Source organism: Aulonocara sp. 'chitande type north' Nkhata Bay, linkage group LG20 (assembly GCF_057382095.1).
Source record: "Aulonocara sp. 'chitande type north' Nkhata Bay isolate Kocher_YH1m ecotype deep benthic linkage group LG20, A_spYH_male_GT1.1, whole genome shotgun sequence".
Classification (NCBI taxonomy): Eukaryota; Metazoa; Chordata; class Actinopteri; order Cichliformes; family Cichlidae; genus Aulonocara; species Aulonocara sp. 'chitande type north' Nkhata Bay.
In genome coordinates, this window is record NC_141363.1 from 8,292,828 (window position 1) to 8,312,292 (window position 19,465).

The 19,465-nt window shown below is 38.1% G+C and overlaps 1 protein-coding gene across 1 annotated transcript in view; it reads left to right on the top strand.

The window, feature by feature from the left end:
• sema3g (semaphorin 3G) overlaps positions 1-7,261 on the top strand; it is a 67,626-nt gene extending 60,365 nt beyond the window's left edge. Inside the window, exon 16 of the mRNA XM_086276782.1 lies at positions 1,211-7,261. Within this exon, the coding sequence (XP_086132908.1) occupies positions 1,211-1,723 (513 nt within the window). The 3' untranslated portion in view covers positions 1,724-7,261. The remainder of the gene's footprint in view (positions 1-1,210) is intronic.
• Positions 7,262-19,465: the final 12,204 nt, after the last annotated feature.

Sequence of the window (19,465 nt, forward strand, 5' to 3'; positions counted from 1 at the left end):
AATTGCCTTTAAAAGTTAGACTTGAGTGTGAGTTTGGCACGTGGTTGATACAGTTGACAACCATTTGACATGTGGTTGAAATTAAGCAGCTGCATTTCAAAGCAAAATGCCCAATCATTCTCTCTCTCTTCCATAAACTGTGAATTCTCTGCAAAACTTGACCATATGCCACTGAAAGTGTCACTCACTGTCTGCTGGTCACTGAGACTTAAATACAGTCTTTTTTTCTTTTCTTTTTAAGTCAGAAAATTATGTTGCTCTGTATGCCCAAACCCACAGTAATCATTCAACTGTTTGAGGTCATGCTCCTCCAAGCTAAACTGAGTGTCGTGGTCAGCCATGCAAGTATTAAAGCATTACCACCCTTCTCCATTTCCCTGCAAATAAACATCTGGCTGCCACTCTATCTGACAAGGCTGCCATGTTTTTGTTGGCATCAAAGGATGGTTGAAAGATAGGATCTGACGGGGGAGTTGGGAGGTAGATGGAGGAAAATATAGAAATGAATAGGGTTGGCAGAGAGACTTTGGGTGGCAGTATGGAAAGATTAGAGAATGTGAGGAAAGAAAACGGAAGAAAAATAAAAAATAAAAACAGTGACTGATCCCATGATATATTTTTGATGTTGCAAACCAAGTTGAGAAAACAATACAAACAGTTCTCCCTTTCTCTTTTCTCATAATGTGAAGTGAAGACTGAAAGCTTTCTTGTCCCGATTTCTTTGTACTGTGTTTACACATTGTTGGGCAGTCTTCAGTGTTTAGTTCTTTAAAGAACAATGCCTCTGTGGTATTTGCGCTGAGAAACATGTGCTATTTAAGGTCAAATCCTGGTCAGAACTCCTTTAGGGACAGAAATCCTAAAACTTTAAACAGAAATCAAGAATTAACCAACCAACAAACAAATCTCTCTATATATAGCAATAAATTAAAAAGATAAATGTTAGGTTAAGGGTCTGATTGCAGTTATATATAAAGTGCCAGTTAACTTTTTCATGCTTTTTTGATTAGCACATGTAGCTCTTTGCATTAGTCAGTGGAGATTTAACCAAATCTGTGAAAAGTTATTTCCATCACGTTGCATCATTATGACTTGACAAATTGAAGCAAACTTCAAGTGAAAAGCAGTGATGGTTGAATTGACTTAGTGAGGTCATTAATATGTTGTTGTATCAAATATCAGACACATATTTTCTATCTGCCACACTTAGGTGAAGCTAGATGATCGTGTGATGTCCACGGATCAGGGTCTCCTGTTTCGTAACCTTTTCCACCAAGATGAAGGCGTCTACATCTGCCGCTCTCGAGAGCACAGCTTCACGCAGACTTTGGCCCGCATCACCCTCGAAGTCCTCCAAGGGGAGACCGTGGATGAGCTCATGTCGCGTGGACACACAGGAAACTCTGACTCAATCAAAGACCGGTCTACAGGGACTTTCAGAGCCTGGATGCCTTGCAGCGCGTACAGCAGGGGCGGTTCATCAAGCCAAATCGGCCAGTCGCGCATATGGTTCAAGGATATCATGCAGCTCATCGGGCCGTCGAATCTGCTGCACGTGGAGGAGTACTGCGAGAGGATGTGGTGCAATGACAAGCTGAGGAGGAAACACAAAAGCATGATAGAGAAGTACCGCCAAGCACAGGAGAGCGCCAGGAAGGCTCGTAGCAAGAGCTCTGGTGAACGCAACAGGACGCCGCGGGATCTAAGGGCGTGGGAGGAGTGACAAAAAGAAGGCGAGGAGTGGAATATGAGAGCAAAAATGAAAGTGGGAAAAAAGACAAATGTTAGTTCAGGACAAGATAAATAGACAGGCATAAAGACCAGCCTAATAGTTTTTTGTAAAACCATGGTAGATCAAAGCAGCGTGTCTCTTTTGCTCATTTTAACAAAATGAATTTTAGTGTGTAAAGAAAATTAGTGTATAAAGAATCTGAAAAAATGACAGTCATGTTGGATGGAAGCACAACTTGAGCTGAAAAACTGCATGTGAAAGTGTATGGGAAGTTTGGGGTATTATGAGGTTAGTGCATAACTCGTGTGTTTCTGGCTGTCACCCGAAAATAGACCGAAGTGTTCACCTGTCTGGAGGGATGGCACAAAAAGAGACTCCAACTGAACTAAACAGGTTGTTGCTAATCCTGATGTTGACTGTAGTTTAAAAAAAGAGATCAGAGACAATTTTTCAACTACACTCTGAGGATGCTTTTTAAAATCCCAGTCACTGAGGAGTTGTCTGCCTTCCCCACCTTTGTTCTTTCGTATTTCTAGTGTCACTGAAATGGCAGGAAATGTTTTGATTTAATCAACTTCTGTCTTCACTGAGAAAACCTGCAAAACTTCTCATTCTCTGATTTAAGTGACATACACGTACCTGCAGGGTGATTTTAGTTACAGCTGGTTTCCTGCTTTTCAGCCTCATTGACTCTTCAATGGTGGTTTGTGATTACTTGTATGTAATTGTTAATTTTCTTTTGCAAAGAGCACACACACACTCATGTCTGGTTTGCTATCCTCGTGGGGACATCCCATTGACATAATGCTTTCCCTAGCCCCTTACCCTAACCCTAACCATCAAAAAGGAATGCCTAACCCTGATCCTTACCCTAAACCTAACCATAACCTAATTGTAACCCTGACACTAAAACCACATTTTGAGTGTGAAAATTGCTTTCAACCCCAAGGGGACCTGGATTTTGGTCCCCACGGTGCAGAAAGTCCCCACCAGTATAATAAATATCAGATTTTGGTCCCCACCAGGATACACACACACACACACACACACACACACACACACACACACACACACACACACACGCACACTTTTTTTTTTTTGCAAGAATTTCATACGATGCAGTTCACTGGATTCATTTCCTTCTTGTTTTACATTTAATGACCTGTGTCTCTTACCTTGCTTGTTATTACATATTCATGTGTGACTTCAGCTCATAAATGACTTTGCAGTATATTTGCAGAAGGAAAGTGCAACTTGTAAACATGTTTAGGCAATTGCTGTATCTGATCTTGGTCTGTCTGGCTCCATTTGTGCCAAGTCTTACATTAATGGAAGTCTCACTCAAACGGCTAAATGCATAAGCTCAAACCAGAAGCTACCATAAGACGACTGTTGATGGTTCAGCAGATTAAAGGCACATGGCTTTATGTTTATTCCACTGGGTTGAACTTTCCATTAAACAAAATGGTGGTTTATTTTTCATGATTTTGGTTACATGCCATAACACCTCTTAGAAAGAACCTGCATGATACTTGTCTCTGATATTTAGCTCTGTGAACTTTATACGTCTCTGTGCACTAAGTGCTCTCACTAAAGCTCCTTTTTAGTCCTTTCCATCAAGCTAAAGTCACTGGCACATGTCAGCATCGTGTCTGAATGAGGACCCTGATTTATTTTGCCATACAAATAACAATTATTTTAATAACCTCTTAATTTATGCATTTATTGTGTCTGTACAAAATGACTCAGCATTATGCTTTCAATTTGTCTGTGTGACAATCTCATAAACATCTTTAAATAGCTTCTTTTTTTCTTTTCAAGTGCTGGTTAAAAGGAGCTATTCAAGTCAAAATTACGTAACTTGACCTCTCTGTGGGGGATCCTGCCTCACACTTAAGCTAATTTTCCCACAGTTTCTCTGTGTGCTGAAGCTCTCCGCTGATAATGGAGGGAACGATAGAAAGGGGTCAAGTGTATTGGCTGGCTCCTCTAGTTTTCTGCAGTGTAAACACTAGTTTTAAGAGTAGCTTTGTCGTTAAAATATGACTTATGAATGCTGAGAAAAAATTATTTTCTAAAATCGAGGGTGGAAAAGAGAAAATATGGTTGACATCATGGAACAGAGCACATATCTCAAGACAGAAGGGATTGACACTGAACAAACATAGTCTGGAAATAAGTGAATTTCACACTCACGTTTATCCTCCCTGTGTTGGTGTAGCAGTAATGACGAGATCTCAATCTCCATCTGCCACAGGTCCTCCTAAGGCTTCGCTTTGCTTTTGGTTTCTAACCATTGAGTGTTGTCTGAAAAACTACAAATACCGAATAAGGTGAAATATAAGCATTATATATTTGGGTAAAAAACATAATTTCTGTTAGGATTATCAAAGTATTGCGATTCTGATTCTGATAAAATATTCATGAACAAAATGTAAAAATCCCTCATAACAAGACAAAATCTGTTTGTTGAACTTGGGTGAGACATGAGTGTTGGGATAACTTCTCTGTTAACACCAGCCTCATATTTATTCAGACTATTATCTAGAGACACCAGTTATATTCCTCAAGGCCAGTGATCTCTTCAACATAAACACTGTTTTTGGACTGGTAAAGAACTGTATAAAAAGACCAGGTAATCAAGTACGCTTAGCAAAAGGCAATTCTTCACAAACACAGGGAGCGTGTGCTATACGTATAACGACAACAATGTACTTATTCTTATAGTCCTTCCAGTATTTACAGTTAAATGGGAAGCTCTGTGGTCTGTGTCGATGGCTTTTCAAAACAGAAAGGAAATGACAGAAGTGACAAAAGCAGAAAAAAGAGTCAGGGTGTTGTTAATTAAAGAGGTACTATAAGCATCTTATGAAGGCTGTATTTGGAATTCCTAAAGATCCTAACCCATAATATTATTTTTTTAATACATCATTGTATAATATTTCTAAAATGTGATCCCCCCGAACTCCAACCCCAGTTTTGCAGCAAATGATCATTTTTAATCCATCGAAGTTTATTTTCTTAGTTTGAGAGTATGAGAAAGCCTATTAAATGACACCTATTACTTGTGTTTTCTCTATAAACTCTTCTTCTACTGCACTGTTAGGATGGAAGAGGGTTTTTTTTCTCAAAGCTTCCTATTTTAGTGTGAACTTTTTTCCTTTTCTTGCCGTGGTGTCTTTTGTTTGAGCTTCTGCTTATCTAAGTAAGGCATGAATTACTACCACTGCGACATTTTAAAATGTTTTTAAGGTGTAGTTGATTTGTAATCGTGATTGTAAACATAGTAAAATTGTACAAACATGCAAATTTCCATCTAACAGTAACTGTCAGGAAGAGGAAATTGCCAAAAATAAATGCTAAAACTTGCTGTTACTTAACTTATATATTGAAATTTAACAAGTGTGGACTCCATATTTACAGACAAATGTGCCGTGACTGACTAAATGCAGTTATTTGTGCATGGTTCATAAACAATGTAAATCCATTCAGTGCTTTTCAGATTTGCACAAAGTGTGTTTTGTTATTGCATGTGATATTTTCTATTTTTATCTTCTTAGGATGATGTTCTTATGATGTTCACTTTCTATAGCTATCCCATGCTCTCGAGATCATTTCATTTTCATTTGATGGGGATTCACCAGTTAACATTATGATACTTGTGTTTTAAGACACCTTTTTCACAGTCTTCATTCTGACATGCAAATAGATGTAAGTGCAAAACTTTTCATCCCATTCTATGTATAGCACCATGACATATATAAATTGAAATGGGCTATAACTAATGCTATTAATTACACCTGTGTTTAAGCAGAAACAATCTGTCAAAATGAACCTTTCTGAGGCAGGAGGCTTGTTTCAGTGTTTTCACCCTCTGGCAAAAAATTATAGCATCATTGCATGTGGAGGATCTTCATTCAACTCCTTTACCTTGTAGCAAATAAACAAACTGTGTCACAAAACTGTTTTTGTTTAATAGTGGAACATGAAAGATACCTCAAGCACATTAAATAATTGTAATTAATGTATTTGGTTTTTTCAAAATCAAGTAGTGGAAGAGAAGCTGTTGCACCTGGCTGATTGAAAGGAGGCAAGCCCCCAACAAGAGAGCTGTCAGTTAAATCAAACTCATTGCCAGAAGAATCCAACACTAAGTGTAGCTAAAGATGTTTGTTCCCAGTCAACCGTGTCTATAACTTGGAGTAAGTACAACCGAAATGGGAAAGTTCTAGGAGGAAAACTTGCAGGTAGACAGGAGATGTCAAAGTGTCAGGATAGAAAATCAGAGCAGTACGCCCTGAAAATGGAAAATGTTCAAAAATGTTAACAAATGGGCCGTAATGTTTGTGACAGAATTATAAAAATTAAATGGGATCTACATACAGAAAACCAAAAGGAAAACCAGCACTAACATCCATACAGAAACAAGGTTACAGTGAGCTAAAAAGAGAATGAAAGGCTATCTCGCTCTCTCTCAATCTTGGGACTATAGATGATTGGATGTAAGTGACTCCAGTGATAAATCACAAAGTCAGCCAACTAGGCAAGGAAAAGATACCCTGATGCTGTTCCAATGACACATATATGAAGATGACTGCTTGATGAAAACAAGCAAACTTTATCAAATAAAAGGCCCGGGGAAGATGGCAATCATTACTTCAGCAGTAAATGCAGAAGTGTACACTCAGATTTTCGTACCCTTCTAATCAGAAAGCCGGTTTGGTGATGATAATAGAGTCATTTAATCAGAAAAGGCCCATTACCTCAGTGCTATGGACACAAAAAAAGGGTTAAGATTTCAATCTGACTGAAAATTTATGGTGAAAAACTGAGCTCAGCTGTTATTTGAAAAAGTTGGAATTAACCAGATGGAGAGTATTGCTTTTCATTAGTGAGCTCCATGCCTCAAACCTTTTGGGGCATCATAAAAGCCTGAGGAGGTACTAAATTGAGATGATTTCCTCAACAGTGATTCCATTTTTTTCCCCTCCACATGATCTTGAACAGAAATGTCATGTATTAAAATAGTTTAAATTAATTTGTTTGAGGTATGATTCATGAAGCCAGAATGTTCAGCTAATGAATAAAATAGTTCTGTGTCATATCTCTGATTTATTATTGTGCCGTGATACCATAGTTTTGCCGGGGGCTGTAGCTGCTCCTCCTGAATTTGACAGAAGTCTGCACATGCTCTAAACTCCACAGTTAAAGTGCATTAAGAAACAAAATGCAAAATGTGGTTTATCAGTTATACAATAGAAAAGCCTGTAGTTCAGTAGTTGCAGTCCAGCTAGCACATAATCATTTTAAACCTGAAGGGTTCTTGAAGCATGTTTTTAACCGTAAGGATTCTTCAGCTAATAATACTTTGCTTTGTGAAGTTTCCCATTATTATGTGGTTTAAAAAAGTGTGCTGGTTTTAGACTCTGGCAGAAAGAGTCTTATTTAAATGTATATTTAAATACTATTTAAATGTCTTTCTATCCTGCATGCTATGAACTTGTAAGCTATTTAACACAATTAAAAGTTTTTAACATCAGGTGATCCATGACTGGCTGCTTTACTTTAACTTTATTCACAGACTGCAGTGAACATACTTTGACTTTGGTTGACTTTGTAGAGTTGTGGGAGGATTAGACTAATGGGACCAGTGACATAAATGTGGATAAATAGCAATGCCTTAAATCTAATCACTCATCTAGACGGCAACATTTACTGTACTGAAACCAAGACATGCTCTATTTCATACTCAGCAACAAGCACCATGGAGCACACTGGCGATGAAGCACTAAATGTCACAGTACAAGACACTGACTCTATTTTAATATAGTTAAGACCTAAAGCATTGTTTTTTAGCTCAACCCAACCTTAAAGTTAGAAAATACATACAGCTAAAAGAGGTTTTCATACTATAACAAATATCTCAGTGCAATTGTATACGCTCTTCACATGCTCATGAGTGTGTGCGTGTGTGTATGTGTGTGTGTGCACTCGCTCAAAAGTCTTCATAATAGCAGGAAAACATATGTGGGTCATTGGAGACTTAGAGACCAAGTGTCTGCCTATTTTACTGCCCGGTTACTGGTTCTGGCCATGCGTGTGATTGGAGGGTAATTGGGCTGTAACATCACTGGAAATGTGGGGTAACAATGGCTGCTTGTCGCTTCAGCAAACAGACCATCTCATAAAAATCAAACCTGCAACTGAACCCACTAAACGACTTCACACCCTGTCAATTACTACAACCACAGAGCAAACAAGCCCGAGTGAACGTTGGCTCGTGCGTTTGACGTGCAGATGAGAAATTCTAGCGTGCACACAGCTCGCTATAAAACTTCAAAATACCAGTTCTGACGTCAGTCAACGTGTAAAAGAGAGTAAAGCGGCCTCGGTTTGTTGAAGTAAGTTTGAGGATTTACTGATGTGCAAGAAATCAACAAAGGGAAACCAACAGGAGCCTCAGGAGGTTCCTGTCTGCGGATTCCAAAATGTTCAAATTCTGGACACATCTCATTAACATGTAAAAGTCTTACAGCCTGCAGAAAATAGCTTTATGCTTTGGTTTCCAGTGATTTAATGGGAGATTTCATTTAGTTGTGCAGAGATTTACCTCCAGGCTATGGGCACATCAAGCAGAAATCTCTGAGGTTGAAAAGTTAAGTTAACTTTGTCAGGAAGGTACATTTTGTTTTGAGTCTTGCATATTACGTTTAATGTCACAGCGACTTATGGAAAACTAGCATGGGGGAATATTAACTGGCAGATTAAAATGATTTTATCCAAATACAGCGATGTCCTGTTTTGAAAATAATAAAGGTGAACTGAAATAACAAGCTCAAGGGTTCAAAATGAGAGCCCACAAAACCAATGGATGCCATGACACTGGCCACATCCATCTTTGTATCACTGATAGACATAAACATGGTCAGCTATTACTGAAAAAAGAGATATAAATTTTCTAATGATCAAATTCACCTTGGCTGTTTAACCTCTATTATTGACTATATATTGATTATTGTACAAGTGTAACAAACACAATAGACTTCCCAGTATTAAACATATAAATCAAGTCTAAGCAAAGGCTAAAGCTAAGGATATTTCCAGTATATGTTTATTATATTTTACTTTATTTTACTGTCTTTTTTATATCAGTTAACTAAATTGTTGTTTTACACTTTACTTTAATTTTAGTTAACTAAAATAATCCTGATCCACAACAGCATTATTGATGCTGCTGCACTGCCACCGCCAGCCCCATCTCTCTACGTTGAGTTATGACCTACATTTGCTTCCTGTTATGACTACAGCTCAGAGGGAGCTGTTGCTGTCTCCTGTAATAACAATTAAATTCAAGTGCTAAAATGGTAAAATAATATTTATATTCTTTTGTCTGTGACATGTTCAGGTGTATCCTAGACATTTAAATCATAACAAAATCTGTCCTGTTATATAATGCTACAGATTTCAATGTGCCTCCCAACAGATGTTTAAATATAATGGCTCATCGTTCTTGGTTCTTTGCTAGCTTTGTGGTAGCATGCTGTGTGTACTTGCAAAGAGCTGAAGCTCTGTTAGGAGCATAACATGATTGTTTATGTCCCAGATACCATTTGCATTATTTGCATTTTACTATAACACTCATGTCCTACTTTTCAGTGAAAAAAAGGAAAAAAAAGAAAGAAACTACTTGCAGCAGCCAGTGGTACCTTTCAGCCTCCTAAAAATGTGTACATATGTACGAATACATATGTGTGCATATACACCTTTGGTATCAGTTTCAAAATCTTAGCATTCACAAGATTTTCTGAAATCTTGAAATCTGACCCCTGACCTTGAGTGTTGAGGTCACTGAGATCTGAAATATTCTGAGATTTTTAGTACATAGAAATTTTGCAGAAACGATTGGACTGTATAGAACTAGATATGTGTCTTTTTTTTTTTTTAGCTTAAATGCAACTTTGCATTTCTACAATATTTTGTAAAAGAAAACTTAATTTTAATTTGAAAATAGATGCATCAACAACTATATACATAATTAATTCCTCTGTCACTCCTGTGGGTGGTCTTTATCCTTCAAGCTCAGGTCCTCTACCACAGACCTGGGAGCTTGAGAGTCCTGCGCAGTATCTCTGCTGTTCCTAGGTCTGTGCTCTTCTGGACAGAGATCTCGGATGTTGTTCCTGGGATCTGCTGGAGCCACTCGCCTATCTTGGGAGTCACTGCACCAAGTGCTCCAATCACCACTGGGACCACTGTTACCTTCATCCTCCACATCTTCTTGAGCTCTTCTCTTAGCCCTTGGTACTTCTATTCTTTCAGGTCTTTCAGATCTTACAATAAGTTATTTGTACTTTTTAAAATTTTCTTTGTGTATGCACTGCATACTAATACTAAAGCTTTTTCTCTCTCAGAGAAAATAACCATTACATGCACTGGTATCAACAGTCTTGACAAACATATTAACATGTTTATGAGGAATGAAATGAACTTTAACGACCAGGGCTCAGACAGTTTCCCATATTCACAGACAATTAACTATTGAAAATAGTGTTTTTGATCATGTTGTATTCGTTTCCTCTATTCACAGTTCCTGTAACCATAAAATTTATAATGTGAATCTGAATGATAACACTTTGTTATAAATTACACGCCATAAAAATCCATCAGATGATTTAAAGCTGACTGATTGAAGCCACTTTAGATTAAAAAGAGGAATGTCTGAGTTTCCATGTCTTCATCAGCTCGGACTGCATTGTTTCGCTTAGATGGATTAAAGCTTTTTTTCTAGTTCGCAGTTGAATTTTTTAGAAGCAAGAATCTACATGGATCAGCTTGGCCACCATTACAGATCTGATTCACATATGCACACATATAATGTTTCATTTGAAACTGTTGTACACAGCCCTCTTATGCCTGACTAAACTGTGACCATATGGAAAAACACTTGGCCTGTTAAAGTCAAATTTTGGGTATGTTTATATACTTATATACTGATATTAAATTAGCTGATCAGGGATATATTTAATAGCTATAATGGATCACACTGGAAGGACTTTAATTATCTTAATAATAACATGCCCACTGCTGAGCAGTTAATGCAATGCATCACTTTTTACCAGTAAAAAGAATAAAAAGGAAAAGAGAGACAAATATAATAGAACAATATTTGACACCACTGTGGTTAAATTCATATAATCAAGAGCAATCATTTATTCCAGTGAAAAGATTGCTGCTGAAGGCTGGCGGCTCCCGGGGCAATAAACATGTTTTAAAAGTAGTAAACGTTGGAAAGAAAATACAGCACACGACTGCTGTTTTATGCTTTTGCTGCATTTCTAGAAAAGGTATATATTATCTCGGTAATAGATGAACCTTCATGTTTCTGCCACCACTGTTTCCTTTTGCTAAGACCCAAAATATGTTGCGATACTGTCTCTTCAACTTTCCCAGGATGGATTTAGCCACAGTCCGGTGTTGAGGTGTCATTTGCGTTCAAATAGGTTGGGCTAAGCAGCTTTATAGCCTCTGATTTAACTTTACCACAGCACCTCAACAACAACTTTATAGCTCAGTTTTCCCACCTCACCATGTTGGCCTCAGTAGGTCCACTTTTTTGTCTGGAGGACTACAAACAAGTGTCCACTTGTTGAGCTTATTTTGCTGTTTCAGGAGCAGTCTAAACTCACTGATCATAATGGGTTAGGCTGTCTTTTAAATTCTGTGCGCTGGAAAGTGTCACCCGGACTGACTGCAGAGCATGACCTGCCCAATACTGCCACCATTTCTATAACATCATATTAAATGATATATTAAACAATTTAATTTCATTTTAATTTTTGGCTTCATTGTGATTTTTTTCTGCCTCGAATCCACGTTTTGCTTCCAAGTTTAGCAACCTGTTTACAAAAAAGAGATTTTGAAAAGATCAGTACACATTTACTATGGTGCCTGTATTATTTCAGATTATCTGCATCCCTGCTGTCCTATCCTTCTTTCATAACAGCAGCATGTTTCACATGTGGGCAGATTCACTACCGTTGAGCTTTCCAGTATTTGTCTTTGGAGAGCCATATTTTACTGACTTACTTATTTCTTTATTATGTTCTGCGTTTTGTGCAAAACATACCTTTGCAGTAAGGATATAATACAATATCTTCAAACAGAGCTATCTGCATTAGATGTATTGGCTCTCACTAGAAAATGTATGCTGATTGCACTTTGCTAAAAGCAGATGAGAAGCTTTTGTGAGCTTTAGATTAGGCTGGTAGTGATTACATTCTGAGAGGAAATCATAAAGAGACACAGGTGTGTGTGTGTGTGTGTGTGTGTGTGTGTGTGTGTGTGTGTGTGTGTGTGTGTGTGTGTGTGTGTGTGTGTGTGTGTGAAGTACTGGCATGCTCAAGCAATCTACAGGGAGCTGGCTATAGATGTGGAGGCTCCATTTTGACTGATGAAGATTAATCCACAGAGACGGGGCCGGCTGTGCTGGATAGATGGTGAAGTGATATTTCATTTTGGAACATTCTGGTTTTTGTATAACTTTCCTCTAAAGTAAAATATCACCCATCAGCAGCAAAACCAGGCTGCTCTGGGGACTTGACATCAGCAACACTTTAAAAAAACAAGTCTAAAAATCCACATGTGTTTGTAGTACGCTGAAGTGGATGACATCTGTCTTCATTCTAAAACATTTTTTCCTGTTACTACCATGGTAGTTATTGTGAAATGGGGAGCTTTCATTCATATGTGTCAATTTAAAAGGATGTTTCTAATATTTTTTCTGACTCGTTTTTTGAACATTTTGATAAAATCCCATTTTTAGAATAACCACTTTTCATTTTCTTTTTTCTTTTTGTAAGGGAAGCTCTCAACAGACTACTTTTTTACAGCTCAACTTAAAGCAGCTATGAAAACAGAACAAAGCCAAATGAAATGTCACATTGTCTTTAACTTCCACATGTCAGGATCTCTCCCAACATGCATACATGACTGCTATTTTTTCTTAACTGTAAACCAGTGGACTGTGGATATGCACATATCATCCTAATTGTATCAAAGCAACAAGTTTGGACTAGCAGGAGAGAAATAGTACACAAAGGAAACGGAGGAGGAAAACATAATAGTATGTGTGTGGGGGTATGGGTGGGGTACACTTGATAGTAAATTTTTGAAAAGAAAGTGATGATCAAGGGCAAACAAGGGAAATGGCCAAGGGAAGAAGGAAGACTCATGAGAAATGAAGCCGAGCTTGAGCATCAGTCTTTTATGTTTGGTCTCAGTCATCCCGAAGGAAAGAAATAAAAGACATTTCAAAATAAAAGATTATTTTAGCAGAATGGGAGTGGGACTCTGTATACAACAGAACCATCACTCATTAATGTCATTATCCCACGGTGTTACAGGAAACGCAGTCCCTGGACGCCTTTAAACACTGTGGCCCACTTTCAGCTGGACTATATATTACTTATCTTTCAGTACACAGTCCAGGTTCATTTATCTCTCACTGACCCTCCTTGATGTTTCACATAACCAAAGAACGTCCTTAGGCTTGCATACTTCATAAAACCACAAAAGAAGTCACTGATGCAACTTGAAAGGATGCTTAATTAAAATAGTGTGGAAATCGTTTTTTTTTAATCCGTGCGGACTTAAGTTTCATTTGAAAAAGAACAGAGCTCTAAAAAAAATCCTCCAGACACATAATCTGTTCGCTGAGAAGTTTTTTTTCCTTTTTAAGATTTAAGATGACAAGACTTGATTGCAGCTTCAAAGTTAATAAGACAAATAATAGGTTTGTTGCAGGGTCACCAAAGATGTATCCTATAGAAAAAGGGGGCAAGGAACATCTGGCTGAAAAACACAGAGTTGATCGATTTTCTGTTTAATGAATAATGTAGTTCAAGTTGTTAACTCAATCCCAAGCAACATTTTTTTAATGTTTTCCCCCATATTTATAACTAATATCAAGTTTAACTTCCTGTGGAAATAGATGCTGTGGATTAGTCTGTCATCACTTGCTAAAAAATTCCATTAAATGCACCTCCCTAACTGAAAACCTTTCCCATGAGCATGTGCTCCAGTTTAATTACTCAGATCTCTCCGAATTTAGTAAAAGGTTGTGTTTGGTGTAAAAAAAAAAAAAAAAAAATCAGATTTTACTGTCTTGAAGATAAACTAGGACTGTTAAATTCAATCCCAGCAGTTTCTTTTGTCTTATGTTAGTGAACTTGGAGAGAAGCACAAGGAAGCAAGAATCTTTTGAATCGTTTTGTTTGTGTCTTTGATGAGTGACAGGAAACCCACGACAAACCTCTTGACTTTAAGACTATCCCCGATATGGAGACGTCTGGAGTCATTCTGCTGCTGGAATCAAGTTGATCATAATTCGCTGTGACACATTTATTTGATGTTGAATTTGACTTCTTCTGGAAATCTCACTGAGACCAACATCTCTTTTGAATATGAAAAACATCATATTAGATGCTGACGTTTCCACCCACTTTCTTAGTCACACTTTATGAAGAGTCTACATGTCTGTAAATTGTGAGAATTTCTTAGTTCCTGGAAGCACAGATGGATTATAAAGGCTTAATGACTTCTGAAGAGCACAAATAAGGCAAGTGAATTCTAACTAACAACTTCAACTTATTAATAAACAAAATAAAACATCCATTCAAATCTGGTCACTAGGCAGGAGGAATAGATTAGTGGATTTGTGTTTGGGTGAAAGGTGAAAGTCTAATACTTCAATAATAAAGCACAAGACTTTACATTAACAGTTGCTGCTGTAGATATGCTGTCTGGGTCAGTGGCAAAGGCGAGGAGAGGGAGGGTGTAAACGTTGTCCTGATTGTGGTGATAGACTTGAAGTTATGGACCTGGGTAAGATGAGTAAGGAAGCATAGGATAGATTTACTACTGCACCATTTCAGTTTATCTGCTGGTATTGAAAGAAAATATGAGAGACAGAGCAATTTGCTTCACCTCTGTGGTGGTGAGGCGCTAACTTGGCTGCATCTGGGGTGTAGTGACACTGTGGCCCGTTCCTGCTCCGCGCTGAGTTCATGTCTGGACGTGTAGACTTAAAGCAAAACAGATTATTAATAGTCCAGAATCCAGACTCAGAATATTCACCCACCCCTTGCATACCTGATCCTGAACATGATTTATAGCACATCAGCGTTTATGAGTCATCACTGAGGTTAGCACTTCATTTGCACTGTTTACCAAGCAGATGACAGGGCTTTTGTATCATCACTGTATAACGCAGCCTGTCATCAAGAGATATACATGATGATGTTTGGGCTTTTTAATTTCCTGATATTAGCAAGATTTTTTGTTTTGTTTTTGACCCTTGAACAGATGTTTGCTGCACGGATAAAAAGAAAATGTGTTTTCATGTGGGTTGGCAAGGAGAGTCATCTGTTAGGCATTGGAAACTGATTGGATCGGAGACAAAGTAATACTGTAGTTACGCAAAACACATCTCAGAGAAGAACAAACACCTGGTTATTTAAAGTGGAAGTAAACAGTACAACAACACACATGTTCGTGCCAAATGTTTGAATAAATCTGGAAACTCTGGTGAATAACAGACATACCACTGGTTGTTTACCGTCACACACACTTTCAGTCTACTTCCTGCTCTTTTTCCTGTTTGGGATCAGTGCTGCATTAGGATTTTGTCCTTTCCAGATTGTCCTTATTATGTCAAAGGTAATGAACAGTCTCAGAGCACTGGGCAGTTGTGTGTGTGTTTGATTGCTACAACAACTGTACCTGGTAAGAGAGCAGATATGGTGATGAAGAGAAGAAGAAGAAAAACCCCGCATTATTTTCCCACCGTCTCGCATATAATTCAGTACACAGTTCACTGCTGTAATGTTTTGATCAAAACATATTGGATAATTATCTAAATAAGGATTCATATAGTGATTTAATAAGCTTATCTGCTTGTTTTCCTCTTGTCCCTTGTTTTTCCTCTTTCAAAAGCCTTACAGTCCATGCAGATGTGTTTTCTTTTACATTTCAGTGAAGTTCAGCTGTGTGTTCAACTGCCATGTGCTTTGTGTATATAAGTGTAATCCATTATCCACGTTTATATACGTGCGTCTGTCAAGGGAAGTGTCTTGTATAGAACGCAGCGGTCATTCAGCTGTTTCCTTCCTGTAGGAACAGTCACACCTTGATCAACAGGAAATGTTGCTTCCTATAAGTACTTGTAAAGATATTTGTCATCCAGAGATTTGTGTGCAGCTTTGTGTCAGTGCATGCTAGTTGTTGACTTATTGCTATTTTTATGTTATATGGTTTTCTGAAACATATCATTCCATATTTAGATACATACACTAATACACCGTCCACTTAGTGTTTCTCTTCTGTGATGTGTTATTGTCAAGCTTTGTTTCAAAGAATATTTTGATTGTCTTCTTCTTTTCCCTCCTTTTAACTCTTGCACTACCTACTGCCTTTTAGTGACCTTGGTAGCTTATTTCAGCTATACCCTGTAAATGACTGAAAGTTGCTTTTCTTTTCTTTGTGTGTGTGTGTGTGTGTGTGTGTGTGTGCGTGTGTGCGTGTGTGTGTGTGTGTGTGTGTGTGTGTGTGTGTGTGTGTGTGTGTGTGTGTGTGTGTGTGTGTGTGTGTGTGTGTGTGAGTGAATAGCTATAAAATCTGGTACATTTTGACTGTGTAATTATTGCTGGGGATTTTAACATTCATGTGGACAACCCTCAGGACAAAGGGACTAAAGACCTGAGTAACACTCTGGGCAACTTTGGGCTGACTCAGCATGTAACAGAGGCCACACATAATAGAGGACACACTCTTGACCTACTGATCTCCAAAGGCCTGAGCATTTCAAAGGTTACTGTGTCTGATGTGGGCCTGTCTGATCATTACTGTGTTTTCTTTGAAAGTAAAATCTCAGCCCACACAAATATATCAACAACAGTGATCACAAAACGGTGTATAACTGAACACAGTAGTGCAATTTTTAACCAGGTCTTCCCATTAACACCTGACCTGCCCAGAGGGTCAGTCAATGAGCTCGTCAATAGCTTCAATGCTAACATGTTAAATGTAATGGACACTATTGCTCCCATTAAGGTGAAGGTTATCTCTGGAAGGAAAAAGTCTCCATGGAGAAACTCCACACTGGTGAAAAATGAAAAAAGAGATTGTAGGAAAGCTGAGCGCAGATGGAGAAAAACAAACCTCCAGGTTCATTATGACATTTATAAAGAGAAACTTCACAATTATAATTTACAACTGAGGAATGCAAGGAGGTCCTACTTCTCTGACATCATCACTAAAAACAGCCATAATGCTCGGGTCTTATTTTCTACAGTTGACAGGCTAACAAACCCTCCTGTGTCAGTGGCAGCTGAACTTCATTCGACCATGGCCTGCAATGACTTTGCCAAATTCTTCACTGAAAAAATCCAAAAAATTAGACAAGCAATTGGTACATCAACAGCAGATCCAGGATATGTACTGTGTCCACCAAAAAACTGTTTAAACACCATGAAACAGTTTCAACCTATTAACAGCAAAGACCTGGAGGACATCTTAGGTCAACTGAACTCCTCCTCCTGCTGTTTAGATGTCCTGCCAACAAGTTTTTTCAAAAAGGTCTCAAAGACTTTAGAGTCAGACCTGTTACAGATCGTCAACTTTTCTTTATTATCAGGTGTGTTTCCAGAATCACTAAAAACTGCTGTAATCAAACCTATACTGAAAAAGGACAATCTTGACAAGACACAAATGAACAACTACAGGCCGATCTCAAATCTCCCGTTTTTAAGTAAGATCATTGAAAAAGCAGTTTCTCAACAGCTCAGTTACTTCTTAAAACAGAATAATTGCTACGATGCCTTCCAGTCAGGTTTTAGACAGAACCACAGCACTGAAACCGCTCTGACCAAAGTGTTTAATGACATATGTCTGAATACAGACAGTGGAAAAATGTCAGTCCTAGTTTTACTGGATCTCAGTGCAGCATTTGATACAGTTGACCACAACATATTACTCAAACGACTGGAGAACTGGACAGGTCTTTCAGGAACTGTACTAAACTGGTTCAAAACATACGTAGAAAACAGGAAATACTTTGTATCAATAGGTAACTTCACATCTGAGCAGACAAGTATCACATGTGGAGTTCCCCAAGGTTCCATCTTGGGACCCCTTCTGTTTAACATCTACATGCTCCCACTGGCACAGATTATAAACAACAACAAAATAAACTATCACAGCTATGCAGATGACACACAAATATATATCACAATGTCACCAGGAGACCGAGGCCCTGTACAGGCTCTTGGTAAATGCATTGAGGAAATCAATGACTGGTTGTGCCACAATTTTCTCCAGCTAAACAAAAACAAAACTGAGGTAATAGTCTTTGGCGCCAAAGAAAAACGATTACAGGTCACCAGAGAACTTCAATCTATACATCTAAAAACCACAAACCAGGCGAGAAATTTGGGTGTAGTGATGGATGCAGACCTAAACTTAGAAAAACACATTAAGACAATAACAAAGTCAGCTTACTATCACCTCAAGAATATATCAAGGATAAAAGATCTGATGTCTCAACAGGACCTGGAAAAACTAGTCCATGCATTCATCTTTAGTAGGCTTGATTACTGTAACAGCATCTTTACAGGTCTACCTAAAAAATCAGTCAGACAACTACAGCTCATTCAGAACTCTGCTGCTCGAGTCCTCACTAAGACCAAAAAAGTGGACCACATCAGTCCAGCTCTGAGGTCCTTACACTGGCTGCCTGTCCGTCAGAGGATAGACTTTAAAGTTCTGATGCTGGCCTATAAAGCTCTGAATGGTTTAGGACCAAAATACATCAATGACCTCCTGACCCAGTATGAACCATCCAGATCCCTCAGGTCATCTGGATCCGGTCTTTTATCAGTTCCCAGAGTCAGAACCAGACACGGAGAAGCTGCATTCAGCTTTTATGCTCCTTATATCTGGAACAAACTCCCAGAAAGCCTCAGATCAGCTGAAACACTCAGTTTATTTAAATCCAGGTTGAAGACTCACCTGTTCTCAGCTGCATTTGAATAAAGCACCAAATCCACACTTTAAGCTTAAATTTCAAAACTTACATTTAACTACTGATTTTATCTACTGTTCTGATTTTATCTGTTTTGATTTTATATACTGTTGTTTGTTTGTTTGTTAATTAGTTAGTTAGTTTATTTGCTTGTTTTATTCAATTTTAAATCATGCTTTTTATTTGTTCTTGTTTCTAATGTCTCTGTAAAGCACTTTGAATCACCTTGTTGTTGAATTGTGCTATACAAATAAACTTGCCTTGCCTTGCCTTGCCTTACATGTTTTCAAGTTCATTATCATGAGCAGAACTTCCTCTAGCACCACCTTCAGTTCAAAACTGATCAAACACTTTGGTCTACGATCAAACACCTGGAATGTGATAGATTTACACAAACATCATTTCAGTCAGAATCAATGTAGTCACAATAAGTTTTGTTTTGTCCATATGCAGTGGAGCATCAGCAGGACGCTAGCACGGAACATAGCAAGCATCAGTGAAAAGAGATTTGACACCTAGTTTGGAATGGAAATGAGGGTTTTCCTATCTTAGAGTAACATTGGGATGAAAGAATTCCACATCCAAGAGAGTCTGACTATGGAGATATCATTTTTAATTTGGTCTTCCCTCTATCTAGATATGGGCCTCTTTAACAT